Raw genomic sequence first — 26,685 nt, 5'->3', positions numbered from 1 at the left:
ATAATCTCCAAATAGCTCTCTGGGGACCAAGTACTTCATTCCTCATGTAGTATAAAAATAAACAGGATGATTCATGCTCTTCTTGTAATAAACAGCTTAATTGCATCACACACACACACACACACAAAGCCTTCAATAAGTTTAGTTTAATATAGAATTATGTATTTATATTCTTGATTAAAGAAAAACATTCAAATTATTATCCTCTATTAAATCAAAATCAGGCAGTTACAAATCTACATTTTGTGTCTACCTTCTGTCTATTTGGTACCATGCTTGTATGAACTGGTTCTTAAGATCAGTTTGACGTGATCCACCCTTGGGGAAATATGTACTGAGAACATTTATTTCACATCAGGCCTTGGCAGTCGATTGCCAATTTTTCCATCTGCTTTTCTGCCCAGCTTTTTGGGTCCTTCAGCTTTTTAACCACAAAAAAGTTACTTGATTTAAAATCATACCAGGACTTTTTCTGGCAATTCAGTAAGGTCACCTAACCTCTTCAAAAGCCTAGCCTTGTCCTGAAAATGACTGGTGGCATAGATTTTAATTTCTTTTTTTTAATTGCATGTTAAAGCATGTAGCACTGTTTATGTGTTGAATAGTTCATATGCAGAACTCTTGTGTATTTTGTTAGACACAAGCCTGTTAAAACTATTTAAACAATATTTATATTTTTTCTTCCTTGCAGAGAGTTAATGTTTGTTAATATTAATGTTGTGAAGCAACTCACACAATTGTGATATTTATGAGAAGAAAGTAATGGCATACATGCAGTTTGGAATTATGCTGTGACAATTTGTTACTTTTCGTGGTGTTAGAAAGCTAAGCTGCATTGCAGAATCATCATGCATTTGTAAAATGATCTGATAAATAACTTCATAGGGATCAAAAGGATGGAAGTCAAGATATTTTAAAAGCTTAAGGATTATTCTGGTTCAACTAAAACTATCCCCCAATCACCAACTCATGTCTGGATATCAGCACACCACACTGTAAATTGCATTTTCTTTCTGGTACAGTGCTGAAAGAAGTTAGTAATCTTAGAAGATTACATATTTCCTTCAGGCAACATTTTGTTACTTTGCCTTTTTAATGATAAAACTCAGTTTTGCTTGAACATATTATGCACAGAGGTTGTCCTTCATAACCATTTGAAAAATATCAACACTTAAACTTGTACCAGATTGTGGAAATGAGAAATGAATAGCAAATAGGAATTTAAACAGTAATATTTGTAATAGAAGCAACACAGACCGCTTTAAAAGAAAGTTAGAAGAATGAGAGCCAAATGTTTTTTCAACTACAAGAACAGCTGCATCTTATTGTTCGCTGCAGTTATGCATTGAAGTGTGCCTCATCAGTTTGTAAAACATATACAAGATAACTTGAATCTTGATACAGATACAAAATTAAGAATAACCTAAAGGCGCTTGTAATATGAAACAGACATTCTAAAAAGGGACAAATATTGATACATACATTACAAAGTGTTTACTTGCATTAGGAAAAGATGTTAGGGGATAGTTTATCAGATTTGTTTTTCTTCCTTTCACAGAAGAAAGAGAGAAATATGTTACCTCTTAATAGGAAAGATTATTGTCGTGCGATGCAACAATTTTGTTTTGTTTTGGATGAAGCATGTTTTTAATGTGTAATTTTTGTTTCTGGTACATTCTTGCTTACCTGCAAAGTGAATGAAATGACTGTGAGGTTTAAAACTAATTCCACTTGCCCCCTAAATGGTGCCTCTTCTAACGGATAACTATTTTCCAGTCCATTGTGTTACATTGTAAAAACGTGTAAGGCAACATCAGTCAATGCAGAAAAAGGGGGTGTACCGTTTTTCAATGTTACTTAATTACTTTAAGCAAGACATTGTTTCAGATAAATCTAGGAGGAGATTTGTTATCACATCTTGGTAAAAAGGGTGAAAACAAGCAAAGAGAACTTTTTGCATGTGTGTTTGTTGATGTCCCTAATCTGAAAGGCCCTTTATTTTTAAAACAGTCAAGCTTTGCAAAATAAATGACTATAGAAAAGAAAATAGACCACAGACACAAGTTAGTACAGCCCTTTTGCTGTTTTTGATTCATCGCTTAAATAAACAAATTGTTTGTCTTTAAATCTGAAGCCCGCTGATCATTTCACAACACGTCACATAAAACAAATATGAAAATATTTAACTGAATGTAGAACAGATTTCATTTTATGCATGAATGACTCAAAAAGGATATTTGCTAAAACAAGGTGACCACATTTGAGCCTGGAAACTTGGCCGGTGTTGTGCAGGAGATTAGCACAATTGATATGATGGGACAGTGTAATGTGATAAAAACATTGTTTAAAATAATTGCCAACACTGATTTTGTGGATGTCTCAAGCAAATGCTGGTAATGTTAAGTGGCGTCTTAGTTAGAGTTCCAATGTGTGTGTGTTTAATTTTGTGTGTTTTAACAGAAGTAGACCAGCTGCATGCCTAAAATTAAGCAAACTAATTGGAAAACCTGGGGTTAATATGCAAATTAGCCTTTCATAGACTTCGTGTAGTGGTTTTGCAGAAAAGTCAGGAAGATGTGTTTTTCATGTGCAGAGAATATTCAAATGAGAATATCTTGCCAGCAAACTCATGGTGATCAGGTGACATGTTGTTTGTGTGAAACTGTCTAAACCAAATTTTACACTTGTGTAAAGCTGCAATTTGTAAATGCCACCTGGCTCATTGTTTAATCTTTAATTTGAATGCTTTTCCACAAATTGTTTTACAAATGCCATTAGTGGGGTGGCATCCCAATAGTAGTGAACAATACTGATGTATTTTAGGATTGTATTTCAACTAATAAGTAATAATTTAAATCTTGATCTACTGTAGGTATTGACGATCACCCTGGTTGAAAACAGGTGGAAACATTTATAGCACCCTGTTCAAGACACCTTCCACATGTCCTCCTACGGAAATGTGGGAGATTAAACTTTGTATTAGGAGACAGATCCTCCAAGCAACTGCTAGGATAGCTTGTTTATATTTTCATATGAAATTACAGGTTTCTAAGTGAAAATGGGTGTGTTTTTTCTGTGGAACCACTGCTATGTACCCGGGCACGTTTAATCATATGTATGGTTAGTTTTACAGTTAGGATTAGGTTTTGGATGAGAGTTGGGTTAAGGTTCAGGGTATGGTTAGGATAAGGGTCAGAGATGCAATGCTCAAGCATTCCCAGAGACATAGAAGTGGTGCTACAAATTACCCTGTGAGCCAAACACAAAGCGTGAATACCTTTTCCATACATCAATGTATTTGTTATAATATAGCTGTATTTTTCTTTGTTTAAAATGAAACCTCATTATCCTACATATGTATTATATTGTATAATCAGTGAAGGATCTCATCTGTAATATTTTCTACTTATGCTTTTAACTTCTGTGTTATCTTACATATTTAGAGGAATTGTAATCATGGATGTACAATATGAAATGCAAGCAAAGTCACACCTGAGATTACAGACAAACATATATTCAGCTAAAAGTCTGTTAGCGAGCTTCTACCATTTATATAATTTATATGAGAGAACTGTCAGCAGAGGGCAGCCCACACAAATATGGGGAAATTTATATCAGGTATAGATCCCAAGATATTGAGGGAGAGTATCAAGACTAATAATAGCCAACACTGTGTTTAATTTACTGCTGTATATTTCCCAACCTACAAAAATATGAAAAAGGAGCAATTGTTCAGGTGATTAAGTCTATAATTCATGACTGTATACACGTGGCTACTTTTAAAATCAATCAAAGAGAGAATAATTACATAAAGGAAAGCTTAAATACAATCTTACACAAGTTCTTTTTGATAATTTACAGTACTGAATGTTTATATAAACTGCAAAATGATCGGCACCCTGTGACTTGGCTAATACTTGGGCTTGATATCAACTGACGCACCTCCTCGGGGTATCTATAAAGATTGCAAAATGTACATGTCAGACTGAAGTTTGGCTTCAAAGTAGGAACATGTTCTCACAATTCAAGTACAGTCTTAAAAAAACAATTCTACATGCACAGGTGATCTGTATTTTTGTATCTACTGGTAATGCATTTAACTCCAGAACAGAAAAAAATATTGACTTTTTAACTGCAGAAAATATTTCTATAAAGGTATATTCCTATATTGTAATATGAATCACAGTTCCTGTGTTAATAAATCATTTAGATTTACAGACTCCAATTAGTTTGTCAGCATAATCCAATAAGATCTCTTACTTCTGCATGTAGTGCAGCTATATACCAGGGTTGCCAATCTTTAAGGCTTGTCTTGGAGTCTCCAGGAATTAGTAATCTCCAGCACCCTACTGGGAGAAACACAAGAGAGGAAGCAATCCTCTCCATGTCTATTAGGGTAATTAACAGTTCAACCTAGGGTACAGTGTTGGGTGTGGCTAGGGTAAGGATCACACTTCCCTGTAACTTCGTGTCCCTACATCTCTCTGAGACTCCACCCCTGCTATTAATTCTGTTGAATACTTGCTTGAGATTTTACTTCATGTCTTCTAGCTGGCCACTACCCAGATCTTCAATCCAAGTGGAAAAGGGTCAAATATATTGGAAGATTTCAGACTACTCAGGGCTCACACTCATCAACGGCTTGTCCTGAAATATAAACTTTGGAAGAAAAACAAAATTTTAAAGGAATCCTAAATAATATGCATTATTTTTGTCTACACATATAGATAATGCATCATATTACAACAGGTTTGGTCTATGTATACATTTGCATTGTTAAATATAGTTTTAACACCAAACTGGGCATTTGAAATGATAATTATACAGCATTTTAATTGTGTTAATGGCACTGTAGTTACTTGCAAGAGCATTGCTATTCAATTAACTTGTAAAATATAACCTGTTATATGTGAAAATACAAAATTTCTCACATATATATATATATATATATATATATATATATATACACTCAACTAAAGGATTATTAGGAACACCTGTTCAATTTCTCATTAATGCAATTATCTAACCAACCAATCACATGGCAGTTGCTTCAATGCATTTAGGGTTGTGGTCCTGGTCAAGACAATCTCCTGAACTCCAAACTGAATGTCTGAATGGGAAAGAAAGGTGATTTAAGCAATTTTGAGCGTGGCATGGTTGTTGGTGCCAGACGGGCCGGTCTGAGTATTTCACAATCTGCTCAGTTACTGGGATTTTCACGCACAACCATTTCTAGGGTTTACAAAGAATGGTGTGAAAAGGGAAAAACATCCAGTATGCGGCAGTCCTTTGGGCGAAAATGCCTTGTTGATGCTAGAGGTCAGAGGAGAATGGGCCGACTGATTCAAGCTGATAGAAGAGCAGCTTTGACTGAAATAACCACTCGTTACAACCGAGGTATGCAGCAAAGCATTTGTGAAGCCACAACACATACAACCTTGAGGCGGATGGGCTACAACAGCAGAAGACCCCACCGGGTACCACTCATCTCCACTACAAATAGGAAAAAGAGGCTACAATTTGCACAAGCTCACCAAAATTGGACAGTTGAAGACTGGAAAAATGTTGCCTGGTCTGATGAGTCTCGATTTCTGTTGAGACATTCAGATGGTAGAGTCAGAATTTGGCGTAAACAGAATGAGAACATGGATCCATCATGCCTTGTTACCACTGTGCAGGCTGGTGGTGGTGGTGTAATGGTGTGGGGGATGTTTTCTTGGCACACTTTAGGCCCCTTAGTGCCAATTGGGCATCGTTTAAATGCCACGGCCTACCTGAGCATTGTATCTGACCATGTCCATCCCTTTATGACCACCATGTACCCATCCTCTGATGGCTACTTCCAGCAGGATAATGCACCATGTCACAAAGGTTGAATCATTACAAATTGGTTTCTTGAACATGACAATGAGTTCACTGTACTAAACTGGCCCCCACAGTCACCAGATCTCAACCCAATAGAGCAACTTTGGGATGTGGTGGAACGGGAGCTTCGTGCCCTGGATGTGCATCCCACAAATCTCCATCAACTGCAAGATGCTATCCTATCAATATGGGCCAACATTTCTAAAGAATGCTTTCAGCACCTTGTTGAATCAATGCCACGTAGAATTAAGGCAGTTCTGAAGGCAAAAGGGGGTCAAACACAGTATTAGTATGGTGTTCCTAATAATCCTTTAGGTGAGTGTATATACAGCCCATATTGATCAACTGCTGGATGAAGGCCTCCCCAAGATATCTCCACTTGCTTCTAATATCTACAGCTTCTCTTTTTCATGTCATGCTTGCAAAATGTATTATTTCTTATTTTCTTCCCATCTTTTATGTGTCATCTTCTAGTTTTTTTAATCTCTTGGTTTCCATAGATAGCTTCAGTAGCTTCCTTTGTCCATCTTTGATATGCTCTTCTTCCAATGTATCCGGCCCATTGCCATTTTAACAGTTTTACTGAAGTGGTGATATCACATATTTTTGTTTGTTCATGTAGCCATTTATTTCTCTTCTTGTTATTCCAAGCACACATCTTTCCATGCTTCTTTCTGTCTTCTACAGTTTCTGTAACATTTTTGCATTTAGTAACCAGGTTTTACAACCATAAGTGAACACTGATAGTATGCATTGATCAAATACTTGTTTCTCTTCAGGCAAATGGGTAGATTTCCATTGAACAACATTCTGTTTCTTCCAAATGCACTCCATCCTATTTTCACCCACTTTTTGATTTCTCCCATAATATGTCTGTATGTGCGTGCGTGCATGTGTGTTATCACCTATTGAGCAAGTGTGTGCAACCACAGGGTGGCAAGACATGGGGGGGTCATGCAGTCTCCAAGTTTACTTACCTTTCAAAACCAAGGTCGTATAATGTATGTCCTGCCTCCTTAAAGCAAGAAACCAATCAGATGCATCATATATGTTCTACCTCCAGTGCAGTTCTGTCATAACAGAGTTGGTTTCCAAAACTTTGCTTCAGTGATTGGAACATTTGCCTGTGCTTGAAGGCAGGACTAAGCAGAGCGACAGTCCAGATAGCCTTTGACAGGTTAGAATAATTTGAAAGAGAAAAACTATAGAATGTAATACTGGAGTTTGGAAACGTGGAAGTAGCGATCAGATGTAAGACCTTCATTGTGAAACCGTGAAATATATGAAATAGTATATTGTACTTATATTTACATTTTGCTTTGAATAAATACTGGCATTAACAACTATAGTTCCAATGTACATTTTCCTAAATTACATTTTAATCAGTGATAATCAACACATACAGTACTGGCTAATGTATTACATTAAATATGTTCAAGTATCTTTGTTGGTAGAAAAAATGCAGTAGGCTTACCGAATTCAGGTAGAGAGATGGAAAAATAAATAATATATATCAGCGTAAAACAATAAATCATTTAAAACTTAAAAGTAATAATAAAATCACAATAAAATATGGAGCAGAATAATACTTTTTTGTTTTTGTTTTTTGTCCATATATACAGTGCGAATGCTGGGAGAAAAGCCAAGCAGGTCAACTTTCATTAGTGGTAAGAATATGTTTGCTTTCTTGCTGTCTGGTGAATGTTTTTGTGGGTTAGGTAAGTGCAAAGTAGAATGATGTTGTCTATATGTAGTCTATGCAGCTATAGATAGAATCCAGTTTAATTTTTATAAAATCAAAGATGTGATTGCTTTGTTTAAGCTCCATGGTCAATGGCTAAACTGCTACGTTTTTGGAATGGTGTGTCATGGTTTCTAAGGAAATGGCATTGGGGCGGAGGTGGCGGGAATTGGGCTGTCACACAAGGGTGCAAAACTGGCCAGGGTATGAGTATCCCATACTGCAAATATATTAACCCTTCCCAAATCATCCATCACCATTCTCCAACATTTACAAAGCATTTGATTTAGAACCACTTCCTTTGCAGTTGCTTGTCACTTCAGCAGCAATAACCACACTGCTGAAGATATTGCCATCTGTGGAATTAGTCAGTACTGGGGAACTAATGCTGCCCACAAACCAAAAGAAAGTGAATGAATCTTCAAACTCCAAACTGGAATATTTTGGAATTAATCTTTTCATGCAGCTGAAGAAGGACTTTTGTCCAAAAGACTAACAAATTATTTTTGAATATTTATATTCAATGATACTGAAGTTCACTGCATATATGTGTGGCAGTACTGTAATTATCTAATGATACATGTAGTTTTATCTCATTTATGTTGTAAGAGTGTAATTAGACATTCTGATAGGTACATTCACTTTTTCTTTTTTTATAATTTAGTAGCAGTTTCTCTAATCTTCATGAAAAACATTCCTCTCCAATTGTTCCCATAAGACTTTAACTCTAAGACATTACCAAATTTAAAATATCTTCGGCAAGCTAAGCCTGAGTCAAATAATCTGTTGTGATTTGAGAAGGAAACCAAATTGATCCTGTTCCTAAAAACGGACAGTCTTGCTTCATGATTCTTCATCAGCCAATATTAATTTCTATAAAATCATGACAGAATCAAGGAAACCTGACAATACTGTATTGGTATTGTTCACTAAAATATAGTTTTCAATTTGGGAAGTTATTGAGATATATAGGTGATGAAGAAACCATTAAAATAATAGAATGTGAGAACATATAGAGAAATTGTTGATATACTCAAAGCGTGACTATAACAGTCTACAATAGTAATTAAATGTGCAGAATATTAATTAAAAAGACAGATATAAGGATTTAAATTTGAAATTTAAAAAACATTTGATAGGTTAATTCTTAAAAAATAATCATATTAGAGTCAATTCCCATAACCGCTCAAGTGTACATTGATGAAATGTAAAGGTACTCTTCTACATTGTTTGACCTTAATTCCCTCACATCTATAAATTGCACCCCACAGTATTTTCTCAACTTCATGCGTGCCATCCAATGAAATCACGAAAAGGGCTCCACTGGAATACAACATTAAAACCTGAATGCTTTCAACAACAACACTGTACACATAGACGTATAAAAGTTTTGTAATGATTAAGTTATTATTTTTTCTTTAAACAGAACAGTGTATCACAGTGACAAATATATCAAGCCTACAATACAATTTAAGGGAAAATATATGTAGTTCTGAAGTCTGCATGTTTTGTTGGTAATTTTCATTTTAATGTAATGATATATTAAGACTGTAGACTGTAAGAGATAGAGAAAATCTAAATGGCACAATGAAAAGATGTGTAACTGTAAAAACACTTCTGTAATTCAATGGTTTTACAATCCAAACTTAATGATTTGTATAAAAACAAGTTCAATGTTTATTTGCTGTTCCCCCCCCCCCGCACATCTTATTTCTTTTAATCATTTTTTATCAAGCCATAATCACCATTTAATTCCCTTTAATATTTATAAGTGTTGACTCTGAAGACAATTGATTTTACAAATAGGCAATTCACAAAAAATAACTTACAATACAGTATATCAACAAACTTAAAACATAAATTCATACAATGATAAATTGTATTTTGAGGCATCTTTGGAGGGTTTTTAACCATCCAAAATTGTTAGTCCATCACACAGTTGTTTCTCCAGAACAATGTCAAAGACACCTGTGCAAATTATTAAATTGCATCACAAAGTGTGAATAAGCCACAGTCTATAGATGTACACGTAATATATTACCAAAAGAATGGGATGTGGCTTTTCTTCCACAGTAACGGATGTACCAGAGGTCCTGTGTAGTTATTGTTTCTTGTGAGGGCAACCGTGAGCACTAGAACATGTTATTTTGGACAACGGTGTAATGCCAGCTTTGATGGGATTTTAATGTGAAGGGTTGTACATCCATTATATTGCACCACTTCATAAGATTGGGAGTGTAACAAAGTGATTGAAAAATAACAATTAAAAGTATTTCACTTGCTGAGATCAAAGACGGAGCACCTTGAGGGTGAATTGGAAGAGGCCACAGAAAATTACTTTGCACTACAAACTATGTTGCATGGGTAATGGCACAGTATTCCTTCTACCATTCATCAAAAGGATTGCAACAGTCGAGATTGGGCTAAGACCCAATTAAATACTTTGCGAAAACCTTTTTTCCATTTTACTGCTTCCTCAGTACATTTAGTGATATAATGTAGATTCTGTACTCCTGGTGCTTTTGACTCCCAAACTGTAAAACATCAGCTTGGTGAAATTAGAATTGCATTCACACAGGGTTTTTCCTAAATGCACACTGACATCTCCACAAACATTACTGAAAACTGAAAACAAAATCCATTTGTAGACATCACTGCGGGGAAACTAACACATCTGACATTCCTGTAAGCTAACCTACAGTAGACAAAATATCTCCCTCCCAGGTGAACTGCATTTGGCATGACCTAAGGTGTATGCTCACTCTTTTCCAATAATATTTTTGTTACAGTTGAAGCATCAAGGATTAATTTTGTACTTACACCATGTTTAGATTAATATATCTGATAATATAATTGTCTGCCTACATTTCAGAAGATAACGACAAAAACACACACAGAAAAACTTTGGTGAACAAATTCTGGCAGTGCATAATTTAGTATCTATAAATGCATTTTAAACAAACATTTGTGTTTTATATTGATGTGCATTTATTAAATGACAGGCCTTTGGGATGAGCACACAGATAGGGAACAAGGAAAACAACATGCATCTTTGTCTGTTGGTCGTTTTTCAAACCTGGTGTTTTTTTGTTTCCTTTTCTTTTTCAGTACCACAATCCCATTATGTGTCTTCGTAAAATGGTTATGTTAAGTACAACACCTGTAGCAAGTTTTCAGTTTTAAATCTCTACTTAAATACTAAGGAGTGCTCAGTTCTTAATAAAAAATAAAAAAGTATTGTTTTATTTAAATTATTTAACTTAAGAACACTTTTTTCGTAAATGAAAAATAGTGCAGATTTAAAGAATCAATCCGTACTCTAGTGTTACATCTCATGCTGTGTACATTTCACATGTACTCCACACTTGCACGTGTTCCAGTCATGTTTTGTGCTTCCATACTTAAATATGGAAATCGGCAGTCCACAGCGAAGGAAAGAGTATCTGACAGTCCAGACATGTCACTATCCTTATAACGAATGGTCTTTTTACTTGCACACATTAACCCATTCTGTTATCCTGCACTCCTCGCAGACCACATAGCAACACCAGTGAAACTTGCAGTTGCATCTTTCACTCCTGGTCTGCTGCAAGATGTTATGTCCTCTTCCACAGCAAAGACTTTCGCAGTTGTCCATCCCCGGACTTGTTTTATTACAGATTCTCCCCTGTGTTCCAGCAGAATCTGACTCCGGCTCCCTTTCACAGAAATCGGGTGATTTTTCAAAGTAGACGAGCTCATTGAGACTGGCTCTCCGTCGATGTGGTGGGTGGGCGTGTTCTACCTGGCCTGTGTTTCGGTTGTGGGCTTTGATTTGCGTTGCTATGTGGAAGCGCTCTTTGAGAAGTGACCCCACGTCTCTGAACTCTGGGGTGACTTGCCAGCAGGTTTTGAGCTGACAACTTCCTGACGTGCCGTGGCATTTACATTTCCGCTTCATATGGTCCATAACAACCTGTAGGAGTAAAACAAAACAACAGTTACCATACAGAATTCCACATCTTTTAATTAATGTATGCGAATGATGTGAGAAATAAATTTTTAAGATGACACATGACCGTTATGTGTATTTTGACCTTATTTTTACAACAACCACGAATGGATGGGGTATGTTTGCAAGCAGCATTTTGTATTTCATTCCTAGTGCAAATTATACAACAATGTAGCTCCAGATTTCTCGCCTACTTTCACAAATCTCCACCAGCTTTGTCAGCAAAGCAGTCATCTGTCAGCATAAGTTATACACTTTTAGATCCAATTACCAACAGGAAAAAGGGCCACCCTTGGCAATGACAGATCATAGCGCACACACCCCTATCAACACGGGAAGAACCAAGTACAACACACCTTAATGCTCTACACATGCTCTGCCTACTCAACACTGATCTCATCACTACTATGTCTATATTGCTAAACGAAAAATGTAATTCATAGGCATCAAAAACTACAAAGAATCCTGTCCTACGTATCTTACAGAAGGCTGCATTGTGGTCTGCACTAGTGGGAAATGAAAACAGCAATTTGAAACATATTGCTTTTCATTCAGTCCTATGTTTCTTTCCATGTACTTGTTCTGCGACTCTTCCCTGTGATAGGATCAAATTGGAGATCCAGAGAACATTTCACCCATTGCAAAAACAAGTCAAGGTCATTTAAATAATCTGTTCTGTTCCATTCCATTACACTGGGATTCTTTCAACAAGTGCATTCCTCCAGTTCACGGGTAGCATTTTTACGCAGAAGAATAAAGGCCAGTTTCAATGTTTGCCAGCTAGAAAGAAACTACTAAGATCTGTACATAAAATTAATTCCAATATGCTTACTATTTGTTATCATAACATATACTGTTATTGGTTTTGCAACACCAATATTATATTGGTCTTAGGACAAATGGGGGGGTGGGGGGGAAGCTGATGAATAGAACTCCTTGTATCATCCATTGGGGATGATAGGTGTCATAAACATCAGGTTTTGACTGAAGCCAAAACTAACATTAATTCATTGTGATGAACACCACTATCATTGCCCTTCAGAGTAGGTGTTGAATATGTCTTTTAAGACAGTTTACATCACATGAATTTAGTGATAATTCAATCAGGCCATTGCAGTTGAATTGCTGATATGTACAACACGCACAGATTTCAAGAAAATAAAAATAAGAATTAGGTACCGACAGACTTTTTTAACCACTTGCCACCTTGAATCTAGTGAAACTAATCAGAATGATAAACTGTGTCTGCGATTATTTGGTCAACCTTGCTTCTTTAATCTTAATTTGTTTAGAAGTCATAGGTAGTACCTGAAATTGAAGAAAAGGTCATTTTAAATCTCAACTTTGAAAAAGAAAACTAAGTCACATGTCACATGGATATGAGTTTTATTTATGGAATAACTGTCCTGATGTCCTAATTAAAAAAATAATTATATGTATGTGGCTCTTCATCAAAAACTTTCCATAAGGACATATATATGTTTTTGCTTAGAACCTGATCTATCCCATCATTACACACTCACCGGGTGCGCATTTGGCGAAAAAAATATTTCTAATTATTTGTAATGAAAAAGGAGGTAAGGTTTTCAAATGCATAATGTGTGATGTGGCTTCCAGGGTATGTAGGTTTTCAATAGATGTGGAAACAAGCATTTGAAGTAATTACTGCAAAATCAGTACTTGAAGAGCTGTTACAAATACACAACATCTGGCATTTTCTAATTGAAGAACAGTGGAAAAAAGTGCTTCAGTAAACTGACTCCTGAGTGAGATCAAATAAGACATATTGGTGGCACATTAGGACCACGGGCCATGTATGGGACTGAGGATTTATTAAAAGCTGAAGTGTTTTCTTTTATATCTTATTATAACCGGACATAATCCTGTCTTTGTTAGTGTGTTATTGATCATATTTATTCACATTGATAGTTGTCTATTTCAGAATATTTATATTTAATCATATAAACAATTACTGCACACAAGAACATATACACCATATTAACTGTTTACTATGAAGTTAATGAAAAACACTAAAAATTATTAGTTTTTTTATGACTTAGTGCTATATATTTTTTGTGCCATGGATTTAACCATTAAATAAAATAAACTAAATGCATTAATTTCATCAATGTATTGTATATTTGCTTGAAATTATAACAATAAGGGTCCACAAAGTTAATTGAGCACTTACTATAAAAAAATAATGCACGTTTCTAAAAAAGTGTCAGTCATATTAAAATGTCTATGCAACTAATAATTTTGAACCAAACAGGTTTTCAGAGAAACACATGAATATAGCCTGAGGAAATGGCTAGTTGTTATCATGTATAATAATAGTTTGGACTCCTTAAATGAAGACTTAACAAAATGTGAATGCTTTACTAACTGCTTACTGCCTCCATAAAGTTTAATTTGTGTGTAGATTTCAATTTTCAACTTGTACAATTAAATGTAATGTATATACTGCAAGTAAACTCTTCTAATTATAAATTACGACATAAATAATAATTTAAATATCCCTGATGTAAGCTACATTACGGCTGGCATTAAATCAAGTTGACCCACCCGCTAATAGAAAACTACAAACCTGCTCTCGGAGGCAGCTTCCTTTGTTCTTCTAATAAATGTAACAACTATTATGTACAGGCTTGTAGTTTCTATTAGCGGGCGGATCCAAAGTTTGATTTAATCCCGCCCCAAGTCTCAATGTTTCATCAGGACATCAATATGCTACATCTACAAAGTACAAATGAAAATATGTGTTGCACAGGGGATCCACGCATTAAGTGTTTTGAGATGAAAATGCATGAGTCTTAGAGGAAGTAAAATCCTTTTCCATCACTTGTGTAGCATAATGATATCCAATTAGCGTTATTACCAAAAAAACTATGCAAAGTACATTTCCAACTCACATCATGTTCTCACTACCATTTAAATTGAGCTAATTTCAATAATAAACTTTTGAGTCCAGAATTTTTTTCTTATATCCAATATAGAGCATGGATTTCAAACTGCAAAGTAAAGTGCTTCTTTTTTATTTAACCCCTGAAAGACTGGAATCATAGACATTCAATGATGTTCTGCAGCCAAGCAATACAGTTTGAGAGTCGCTCCATTCAGCTATGTCATTATAGTACACTGCTTTGTCATGATACATGTGAAGAAGGAAAGCCTAACTTGGTTCAAAGGAAAGTTATTACTTAATAATAGTAATACTTAGTAGGTCTGGTGAGTTAGATGATAGCAGAACTGGCATGTGTCTATAATCTGATAAGACTTGATAAACTTTCAAACCTCCTGCATGGTTTTCCACTGATGATGCAAAATCTTTACCATGTGGACCTCAGTGTCCATACAAGTCTTTATCAGGGCAACCAAATTGGTCTTGGCAAGATTATATTCTGGTGGCCTGTTATCCTTTTCAAATGAATTCACAGGAAAAAAATCTCTGCTAAGCATTACAAAAAAAAAATGAAAACAGATGGACACCACATTTTGAAACCCAGAAAGAATAGCACATCAAAACATTACTGTCATCTATACTGTATACTGTATTTATTAAACTCATGTTCAAAGACATACACTGTATGACATGACATGACGGTTGGTTTTAATTGTCAAAATTAGCGATAGCATGGAATATTTGCCTTCTTAATTAAAACTAACCATTGACCAAGACAAAATGTACATTACAATGCAAGTATCCCTTGAAAGGTAACTTTCAGTTAATGTCCTTTCCATTTAATGGCAGTTAAACTGTCTTATATTTAAAGTATGTTGTCACTGCAAACACAATATTTGATAAATTAAGCCCATTTATTCATTTTTGTTGGAATTTCCCCCTTTTCAATGTCTCTTCTCTCTGAGAAATTTATCTTAAAGCTGTATTTGGGGAAGGAAGGGCGAATCTCTTTCTACTTTCCGCCTTGTTTGATGTTTCAAATCTTTTGCTCAGTTTAAACATCTGTTTCCAAACAGCCAGCAGCCACTAATTAGTGCTTTTAACAAGACTCGACATCGTGAGAACCAGAGGGTGGGCATGAAAAAACATGTAGGCCCCACTCAAACCGCCACATTCTTGCACAAAAACAGGGGATTTTTTAGGGGGGGTATTATTTGAGACCTCACCTGTGTTTTTTTTCTCTTTGGGGGGCTCTTTTAATTGTTTGAAGTAATCAAGGTGCTTTCTTGAAAGGTGAACTCTTGATTTGAATGTTGTCTCTATTTGTACTGTAGTATTATGATAGAATAAATACAAATATATACATATTTTATAGGTACATTAATTCTGCTGAAGATTACTAATGTACAGCAATTTAAACCCAAATAAATGACATCCATTATGACTGATTTCATTAGTGGAGAGGATGTGATATTATAACATTGCACCTTAGAAAAGGATATTTGGGCTATTTATACACTGCAGACCTTTAGGTTTATAGTAAATTCTGTGTGCATGTTGGTGTTGTTTAACAGTTTTTACATAACTCATAAAGGACTATGCAATTTAAAATGGCTTGTACTTAATGGTTATTAAGATACTGATACTGATCAATAAATAAATAACCTAGGTAGTATTATATTTGTAACAGAACTATTACATTTTCACTATTTAAAACTATAGTAAATGACTGTACATAGTCCATTACTGAATGTCTAGACACAGACTAGAAAATCAGAAGAAATACAGAATGACTATATACTTGTAAGTTATTAATTTAGTTATCATATTTCTGGAGAAGATATAGCAGGATTAATTGATGAGTCACCTATTCGACAACAAAACACACAAGAGTCATATCCTGAATATTTACAGGTGCATTTTTGTATTATCTTTTGAAGCTGTTAATGATCCATACTTTAATAAAAGTTTGACAATACACTAAACAAAACACTAAATCAGTGTCATTTGCAATATTAACATCAATAAAGTCCACACAATTTACTCATCCAACTGCGTCACATCAAATAATTTAAGATTATATGTCCAAGACTGACATAGATTTACAGGCACAATACACTTGGCCAAAGTTAACTTTGATAGAGGTCTTCAAATTAGTAAAATGAATATGGTAAATACATTTGAATATATACATACATTTGCAGTTATTTCAAACAGGACTTACCCAGGAGAATATGGGGAGAAGCTGAAGTTTTAAGAAATTAAACACAATTGAATCTTACACTTAGGGATCTGTCTAGAATCAGTGCGATGTTGTGTTAGGTTACCTTTGATTATGGGATAAATGTGAGCTCTGCATATCTGAGAGGTCTGTTCTCATTTTATAGTTCTTAAGATATTATTAAGGCTGTGAAGCTTTTGGCTTAAGGTCATGTAATTTTAATCTTTGTGTATTTTATCCCAGCTGGTTCAGATGCAAGCAAATTTGTTTTGAGGTCTATTTTTTTGCATTTAAGACACACATTACGTAAATATACAAATACACACACACACACACACACACACACACACACACACACACACACACACATTAACAATTAAAAGATTCAGCTCTTTGATAACAGTAGTTATCTTTTTTTCTCTTAATTTTCCGCATCAGCTGAATAACTCAGCTTTGTGTTTTGTCTGAACAATCACTAGATTATTTATTTGAAGGAAGCCAGAAATAAACTTGGTGATAGGATGCGAGAACACATGACATAAGGGGAAGCTGTGAACAATGAGTAATTTACTGTTTTTCTCAATTGTATGAGAGAACTGAAAGAGATGTGAGAGGGTGAGTTTAATTGGAATTGTGAAAAAAAAATGGGGAGAAAATAAGCAACAAAGTATTGCAGAATAATTTAATAGGTGATAAACTGCTCACCAATAAGAGGGCAGATGTTTGTTTGCTTTAATCTATTTTTAGTCCTATGACATTTAATGGGTATAACCACTCTTAACATTTACAACATTACAAAACCTTTCATTCTCAAAGACTTGAGTTTCTTTATATGTTTCCCATCAATGTAGCTGCATCAGTATATAAAATTATTTGCACTGCTTTAAGAGCAGCAATGTCTGGGGTCATGGTATTGTTGTGCTGATCTAATATGGTTCTTTTAAATCGAAAGGTAGGATATTAACGTTGCAAAATTACAGGTATTGGGGGCTGCCAATGAAGCTGCATGCCTATATCTTTTCAGTCCAAATATAATTTCTTAAAATCTACTCTCCTCTGCTAACTTCCTGTTACTACACTAATTATATCACCTCCGCTGGCTACCCTCCCTTTTCATAAGTGACAGCTCGGGATTAATGTTATCCTAAGTGTTTGCTTTACATGGAAAAAAACCACCAAAAAAAAAAAACACTAACATCATACATCCACCCTCAATAATATTATTTTTGACTGCTTCCACTGTCTGCTGGTGTAATACAACAGTGCCAATAAAACATTTAATCCCTACGGAAGAATAATGTTGATTTTGCAAAGTGAAATGCAAAAAAAAGTGGTATCAATATAATTCCAAAAGATTGCACTCTCTTTTTTTTTTAATATAACTTTGAAACAGTTTGAAATTGGTGAAACTGGAAAGAGTGCCTTGTGTATCACAGTTTATTGCATAAGTCCTGTCTTGGTATGACTTCTGAAAGTGGGTACAAAGCTGCTGCACGGATAATGGAAAAGCTTACTGACGTATGAGTACATTAAATTGAGCATACATAAAATGTGACAGCACAGAGGCTTGAGCATGCATAAGTCATGAATATATCTGCAGCTCGCTGCTGCTGACATAAGATGTGGCTGTCCATAAATATGTTTGAAACTCTGCATGGGGAATACAATCTACCAGGCACAGCAACTGGAAATTAGCATTGATGAATTCAAAATCTAGAGATTGCAAATTCTCGGTTACATGTTTGATGTTAATGATTCTAAATAGTTTATTTATGTTAACCTGATAGTCACAGTTGTCTAGTATATTTTGTCACAAATGGCACACATTTGAAAACAGCACCCTTTTCTTTTCGCCTTCCCACGGACAAGCGCTTGAAGTTCTTCTTATTTTGATGTAGACCCTAATGATGCTACAGATCTGAGTTACTTCTAGTACTCTGGCAACATATTTAGCTCACTGTGAATAAAGAAGGCTATCACAGCTTCTCTTGTTCATATCTAAACTATTATATACAATTACTCAAAATTGACTATATGAGCATCCTGTATATTCAAGAGAAATGCCCTTGTTCAGTGTGTACTGGAACTTAACATATCCTTTGGCATTTCACATTTCACTATTTTGTTTAAGCTTTCATACTTTTTTTTCCTCTTTAATACTATATTCCCGGGCTGTTAAAGATTAAAAAAAGAAACCAAGAACAATATTCTAATATGTAAAGTCAGTTAGAAAGCACTGAAACTGGAAAAATAATATATACAAGCAAGCTGCACTAGCAATGAGCAATTCGATAAAATGAGATTTCATCGCCAAGACATGCATTTTATGTCTTCACATGTGTCTACTACATCCATACGGAACAGTAAGACAACCTAGATTTCCCCAACATGTGGAAGTAGTTTGATCAGTAGCTTCTTGTCTGGACAGATTCATCTTAGATATCGTTATGCATGTATGCACAAAAGATATGGGATTCTGAGAGACTCCTCTTCCAGAGTGCAATTTTCTGAATCAGAGCCACTAAAAAGACAATAGGTTGTAGCCAATATACTAAAGCTATTTTGGATTTCTGTTGGAAGCATTTCCATGGAATCCAATATACAGGTCATACAATTTTACACATCCACCTTCTTTACATTAAACAAAGCAGCACATTCTGGTGCACGAACTGTAATGAAAATGATTTCTTCAATTCTCTTGAGGTTTTTGGCACTTGCTTTCTTTGTTTGACTCACAACAGATTTCCCAAATCTTATGTCATGTAACTGCGTGGTAATCCTCTCATTATTCTTTTTCCTCTCATTGTCACATCCTTAGAAGCTTTTAAGTCAACTTAAAATACTTTGAATGTTATCTTACATTGACACATGGAGTTATTGGAGAAAGGTCTATTACATGTTTTTCCATCACAGGTAACTGTGGCGAAAGGCGTATCTGTAGTAGCTCTGCCTGTGTAACTATGACTGCAGTCTGAAGGGCACAACCTCTGCACGAATCCAAGCTGACAAGTGATTGATTTCGGTTTACATTTTCTAATTTAAATAAATCTGCAGCATGTCAAAGCTGAAAGAACAAATTTGGTGGGACATTACTCAAAACTATTGAAGCCACATTCATCACAGAAGAATAAGAGTAGAATCTCACTATGTTCTTTGAGAAAGGAAAAAGTGTCTGATGGCTTGAAAAACTGGCTTTACTAATACATTACACAACATATACAACAACGGCAATCTCAGGCACAGATTGGACCCCAATCACAGGAACTACAGGAAAGCTCTTTTACTGCATCACCAATCGGCCCAGACCACCTGGCAAGGCAATAACCAGCTGCTATGTGTGTCCCTGGACCCCCACCATAGATCGTGCAAATCACAATACAATAGCCAAATTCTCACCTGTCTGCCAACTCTATTGTTATGAAGTCGCATCCTGGCATGAATATCCTTGTATGTTTCTCTTGAATCCAGAAAGTCCCTGGAAAACTTTTCTCCAAATTCCACATCGGGACTGCAGCCCCCCCACTCCCAGGAATCCTGGGGTCCGGGTGCATCAGCTGGGATGTGCTCCATGACTCCGTGAACCATCCCTTTTCCACGGTTGATGGCCTCAAGCTGCAGTCGGTTCAGTTTGATACGAAAAGCCTCTTCATCCCCTCTCCTCTTCTCATCACAGCCGCATGCTTTCAGCTTCCCCATTGAGCAGGCATTAGACACTGCGTGGACCACACCTGCAGCTGCTATTGCATATGCAAAAGCGCTCTCCCTGAACCCTGGAAGGACCAAAGTACAAGTGCCTTTTTAAAAAACAAATTCTGGAAAAAATATCAAACTAGGTATCTAACACTCAGAACTTTCTTAAAAGTTTGAAATTTTTATTGTAAATATTTATTCTACATCATAATAAATACAACCGTCAGTGTGACAGTTAATTAACAATTGACATAGTGTATGAGTATGTTTACAATTAACCTAGCTACTGTAGCAAGTCTTTTAATCTAAACCAATCATGGCCAATCTCTTGTAAATACAATCAGTTGTCCCTATACTCTGTGATAATAAATAGCTTATTCTGTTGATCAAAAATGATCTAAACTCAAATATATACATTCAATACCATGAAACCAGTCTTGTGTTTTACCTCCCTTATAAACAGGGGGCTTTACTGGCTAAATACGTGTTTTAATCATTTGCTGATGCACACCCTTTAATCAGTAGCATATTAATTGTTAATCAGACAAACAAAATAAACATTTTATGTTTTACTTTTAACTTTTTACTACTTTTTCAAACTAATAAATTGAACATCTGTGTCTTAAGGCATTACAGACCCAGTAGCACCACAACAGGGTTTCCTGAATTAAGTTTGTTTAATTTCCCTCGTAAAATGCAGAATACATTGCCATGTTTTCTGTAAGGGTTATCATACTTATTAGCCCCTAACAGTAACATACTGAGCGTCTATAAAATTTCTGTGCTTCCAGATCACCTTACAGGACAGAAGCAGCATAAAAGGGAAAGATGTTTGGGAGCCTTTAAAGAGAAATCTGCTTCAGATATAATGAGGTTCCTTAACTTTACAACCTGCAGTGTTCGGCTTTCTTCATAAGACACATATGGAAGGAAGCTAATGTATACTTACAAGTGAATGGTCTTAGTTTCAAATTGAAAATATTAACATTAAACTGAGTTAAATGTAACTGTATCCTTTAGTATTTTTTGTTATTTTCATGTAAAAATTGCTCTTTGAACCTTTTAGCTACATACTGAAGCCAGCCTTGATGCCAAAATTACAATGAAAACTATGTTGTCCTCTACAACAAATACATAGCCAAAATGATCAATTTGAAACAAAATGGAAATCCAAAAATGTCTGTCGTCAGGCGTTCATAAAGAGCTACTTCTGGGACATCTCCTCACAGAGTTGATGGGGGCCTAAAAGTCTGATCTGGGAAACTGGATTTAATGATGTGTATAAAACCAAGCTTCAAGAAACCTGGCTTGTGACAACTTTGGTTAAGGAATATTCCCTACAGTTTCTTCCTGAATAGTACATTTGAAAGCTGTAATGCACTCTCATTAAATATCTATCACCATCAATAGCTGGCAAGTATATGGACATTTTATATTTGTATACTTGGTGAGGGGACGCACTAATCTCAATACCATGAAAAAGATACTTCCAAGATCTTTTTTTCTTTCATATCTAAACTTCTACCTTAATAAAATCTTCTAACAATCAGTGCTAGAGGATCTGTTGTCCGAGGTTAACCAGACCCTTACTTCCTGGTGCGTGCAGCTGAGTGTTACTGCTTTGTGTTTTTTGTTTGCTTGTTTTTGCTTGTTTCCTTGTTGACATTGTCTCCTGATGTCTCATGCAGTGAGAATGATATTACATTTAAAGCGATATTAGTTTTCTTTTCCAGTGTGCTGGTGCAGATGGTGAATACAATGTGATCTGTCACATAGTGATGTGAACAGTAAAGGTGTAAAACATCCTGGTCTTGTTGTATCTGCTAAAACATAGCTTTCAAAGTGTATTAATTTAATTAATTCAGATTTATTTTTACTTGTTTTTTACTCTCCATATTACAACAGAAATTAGTCTGCTTATTGTAAACCAAGCTATCCATTTGGAAAACATGTATGCATTATTATTATTATTATTATTATTATTATTATTATTATTATTATTATTATTATTATTATTATTATTTGTCTTTGCAGGACCAAACGTCTTCCAGTTTTAACATGTTTTAAACTGTCCCTGAACCCTCCATATTTGGAAAAAATCCAGGCATTAAACTTTGAATACAGATCGGAACTTGTCTCATTGTACCTTTACATATGGCCTCACTTAACCTCAGTCTTTCCTTTTGTCCATTTTACAGAAAGCTGATGCATAATAATCTCTAAACAGTTTAATGAAGTGTGAAATACCTAATGTCTGGAATTTGCTTAATTTAGAAAAATCTATAAAACTTCCCTCAAAGCCTAAATAACTTCGTTTCGAAAACGTCAGAGATATCGCAGGTCAGAAATTGTCATATGATGTTCAATCGATTTTTTTCCACTAACACATTGGTACACGCTTCTACTATTTCCCCCCCCCATACTCCCAAGATTGCAGTGGGGGCGGATGGCACTTAAAAGCAGCTCGGAGACACTGACATGAAAATGCTGTTTTAGATTTACTCTAAAACTGAGTAAGAGAGACTTGAAACAAATCAAACTAACAAATAATTTAAAGTGAGACACACGCACGGCTGAGCTGATGGCTGAAGAAGTGGGAAAATGAATTAAAGATTTAAGAAATCTGTCACTCCAGGTTATAGAAACCTACTAAACAAGTTTCTGCTTTGCCACAGAGAGTTGGAAAAGTGCTGAAAGCAAATTCACAGCAGTTGCTTTGGTGAAAGGAAAAGCATTAGCCAGCTTGAAGAGGCCTACTCAATACATTTGTATGCATTTGTACTTTAGTATTACATTCAGTTTTTCTATAAAATATAAGCTCAGGTCAGAAAATACAAAATGTATAGTTGATTTAAAAAACTATGGTGTTATAGATTTGTACATACCTTTTTTTTAGTCTATGCATAGGTACACACCAAATAAAACAAAATATTGTAAGGATTTATGTCAATTTGACACTGATAATGACCACATTTATCATTACAAGTGAAACAAGTAACTAGAGGTTTTTTGTAACCTTTTTCCAAACTTCAAAGAACCCTTTTTAAACAAAACACTTTACAATTGTGCTTTCTGGTGCTGTTATGGTGACAATACATCCCCAGGTCACAGTATGAAGGCAATTACATTGAGATCTTTCACAATTTGACTTGAAACTATAAGCAGATCACTAAATGATTGCCCAGGTCAGCAGGCAGGTTCTTTTCACATCATGTCCAATGTTCTTTTTACAGTCTTTTGTACTGTTACATATACTTGTGTATGTCTTACCTCTGCTGAAAACAACACTCTCATATGGGATCTTATTCCTTGTTTCTAGACTGGAGCAGTTCCACCTGTGGCCTCTGAACTGGCGCTGGCACTCATGAATAGCAATCTGGATCCCTTGGATAGCAGATGCTGTCACATCTGGATTGCGCATACAAACTTCCAATTGTCGTCGTGTCAGGCCAGGGAGAGTCAAGCAAACCGTATTGGCATTCAGAATTGGATCAAATGGGATTTTCAGTCCCAAGATTTCATTTGAGTCTACCCTAAAAAAAACAAGAGTAAGTTTTAAGTCATGCCGCATTGCCCATGATACTTTTTAAGTGTGTAGTTGCAATACTGCATGTATTGAAAAGCTGTCTACAAAATTAAGATATACATATATAGCGTGTATTTACATATATAAATATGAAAAATCCCTAAAACATCAAAGAAATTCCAAGATTTTGCCTTATTAAGCCAGTGCGTCAACAGAACTCAAGTCCAGTAACATTAAACATATACAATTGTCCAAATGTTCCTGATTGTACCACTAATGTTAATTTCTTAAACCATAGTATCTCTTGTGTACTTTATTAGAAAAATAAGCATTTGTAGTGGACACAAATATTTTTTAAATTACATGACCTGTGTTGTCAGCTGCATTTTATTATATGGAGCCCTTTGAGTTTCTTACATTTGGACATATACATACAAACACACTAGTATAACTAGAAAAGTTAAACTGTTGAGTTCACAGTTAATTTATTATGGAAAGCAACAACAACATATAGAAACCGCAGACTTGGACAAGGAACTGTGCCTAATTATTTAGATAAATTCCTGGTGTATAGCCTCGGGTCGATTCAGAAGAAAAACGATTGGGCAAAACCACTCAGCTCCATAAATATATTAAGAGATTAAAATTATTTATATGCCAACAATAAATAATCTGCCTACCACCCATTAAAGCAGAAAACTACATTTGATCCCCTCCTGAATTTCACTCGCTTTCCCTTCTCCACGTCTACATCCTACTTTGTTAAGGAGGTATACATTATAAGGGCATTTCAGTAGATGTAACTGGTGCAACAGTGTATAACAACTGGTGAGGTAACTGGTGCATTTCCAGTATAAAGAAAGACATGCTTTTCAATACCGTTACGTATTATTATTGTTATGATTATGCTACTTGTCAGTTTCAGTGCGAAACATTGATTTTCAAAACAAGTCAATGATTATGAATTGTATTTTGGGGGGTTTGACCCATTTCAGGTGGACCAGGTCCTCTGCAGGGTGTACTGCTGTTTCTGAGGAAGGCTCACCTGGTGAATTGAAAACCTCAGCAGACTAGATGCTCGGTATAGTCATTTTAAAAGTGCAACACGGTGTGTGCCCATCTAGAACAGCAGGTTTGTGTATTTTATGAGCATATATCGAGTCTGACAGCCGCTTAACGACTGGGTGTGCGTGTGTGTGTCAGCACAGCTGGAGCCTAAAGTACAAAGCATGTGCAAAACTCTGATCCTTTTAATATGGGAACAGGTATGAACAAGTCTATCATAACAGAATTTGCTGAACTTATACATGCAAGCGTTACATGAAATAATAATAATAATAATAATAATAATAATAATAATAATAATCGGTAGTTGCATTGCTAATTGTGCAAATCTGTAGTTCAACCTAAAATAAAACAATTAGAAAGACAGAAAGATAAATGTCTTTGGCCAAACATTCAAAGTAGGAAACATTTGTTTTCTTATAAATAAAACCATTTTCACTGACCTATTTCGAAAATAAACATCATGAGAAATTAAAATTAAGTATCAATCAGCTTACCTTTGCATGAACAGAGCCACAACCATTAACGAGCGAAAGAGATGTAGTATCAAGACCTCCATAGTTTTTGTGTGTTTGAGACAATCTTCAAATCCTTTCGAAGTACTGGTAAAATATCTCTTTTTAGATTCAAGCTTTTTTTTTTTTATTATTATTATTAAAGTGAACGAAAACTGTCTTTTTTTCCCCTATCCGGCCATATGCGCTCAGATGAATGCGGACAGATGCTGCTCAATTTAAATCAGATACGAGACACAGAATTGTGATCAGCTATAACCTGTCAAACACATAACCGCATTATTGATGGCACACTGTGACCAGAAAGTTGATCTGTTTGGCTTTTCTTGAGCTCTTTGCAACTTCTGCAAGACGTGCACTGCATAAGATGTGCCTGGAAGCTGTGTCCTTTTATTTTTAATGATCCAACCTGATATGATTTGCATTGGACTGTACCCGGACTGCGGCTGATTTGGGACTCCCAGCTCCCTGTCTATCTCTAGTCTCACTAACTTGTGATGTTTCCTTATCCTGATAGCTTTCTAAACTACCCCACTTAGCAAATTGCCAGCCCCCTCTGACGTCACGCCAAAGAAGAAAGAACTGCAGCACAAAATCACAAGTGCCTCATTACTTGAAGAAGCAGGTTGTGATTCCTGAGATAACCTCAAACGGTTATCTGTTCGTCGGTAGGTAGGACACAATGTTATACGTTTTATTTATCCACACAGTTGAGATTACACCCCAACACAGAGACCATAGATACACACTTGGCTTGTGTGTCACTACCTACCCAAAGCTGCTCACACTATTGGTGCTGAAAGTATTAGATTGTTTAAAAGTGATATGCAATAGTTTTACTGTTTACCATTGAAAGATATTATTTTATTATTTTTTCTATACCTATTGAATTCACATTCCACTTTATTATTGCTATTATTGTTATTATTTTGGATCTGCAAAGACAAATAATCATCATCATCATAATAATATAATTTGGATATTGTAGTGATTCAATTTCAAATATAATAGCCTCCATTCTATAGTTTTCTTCAATTCATATGAGTTTGGCTTATTTGTGGTTTTCATACATTTTCATAACTTAAAATACTATACTTGTATTCATTATACTGTTATTGGTTACATTATTGTGTATGAGTGCTGTTTGGTTTGATTTGAATTTAATGTAA

The 26,685-nt window shown here is 35.3% G+C and overlaps 1 protein-coding gene across 1 annotated transcript; it reads right to left on the bottom strand.

Annotated features, from left to right (window-relative positions):
• Positions 1-8,990: 8,990 nt before the first annotated feature.
• On the bottom strand, positions 8,991-26,022 carry wnt10a (wingless-type MMTV integration site family, member 10a). The gene is made up of 4 exons (XM_066687963.1): positions 25,499-26,022; positions 23,681-23,943; positions 20,117-20,490; positions 8,991-11,561 (listed from the first exon to the last, which is right to left on the bottom strand). The coding sequence occupies exons 1-4, from the start codon at positions 25,558-25,560 to the stop codon at positions 11,094-11,096; spliced, it is 1,167 nt and encodes a 388-aa protein (XP_066544060.1). The 5' UTR covers positions 25,561-26,022; the 3' UTR covers positions 8,991-11,093.
• Positions 26,023-26,685: the final 663 nt, after the last annotated feature.

Source organism: Amia ocellicauda, chromosome 16 (genome assembly GCF_036373705.1).
Source record: "Amia ocellicauda isolate fAmiCal2 chromosome 16, fAmiCal2.hap1, whole genome shotgun sequence".
In the NCBI taxonomy this organism is placed as follows: Eukaryota; Metazoa; Chordata; class Actinopteri; order Amiiformes; family Amiidae; genus Amia; species Amia ocellicauda.
This window is presented reverse-complemented; position numbering and strand designations above follow the sequence as displayed.

Excerpts from the sequence above, each read along its gene's own strand:
- wnt10a (XM_066687963.1), bottom strand. The coding sequence starts at position 25,560 with ATGGAGGTCTTGATACTACATCTCTTTCGCTCGTTAATGGTTGTGGCT. Across the intron at positions 23,944-25,498 it reads GTGGCTCTGTTCATGCAAAG|GGTAGACTCAAATGAAATCT; the intron begins GTAAGCTGATTG and ends TGTTTTTTTTAG. Across the intron at positions 20,491-23,680 it reads GAGTGTTGTTTTCAGCAGAG|GGTTCAGGGAGAGCGCTTTT; the intron begins GTAAGACATACA and ends TGGTCCTTCCAG.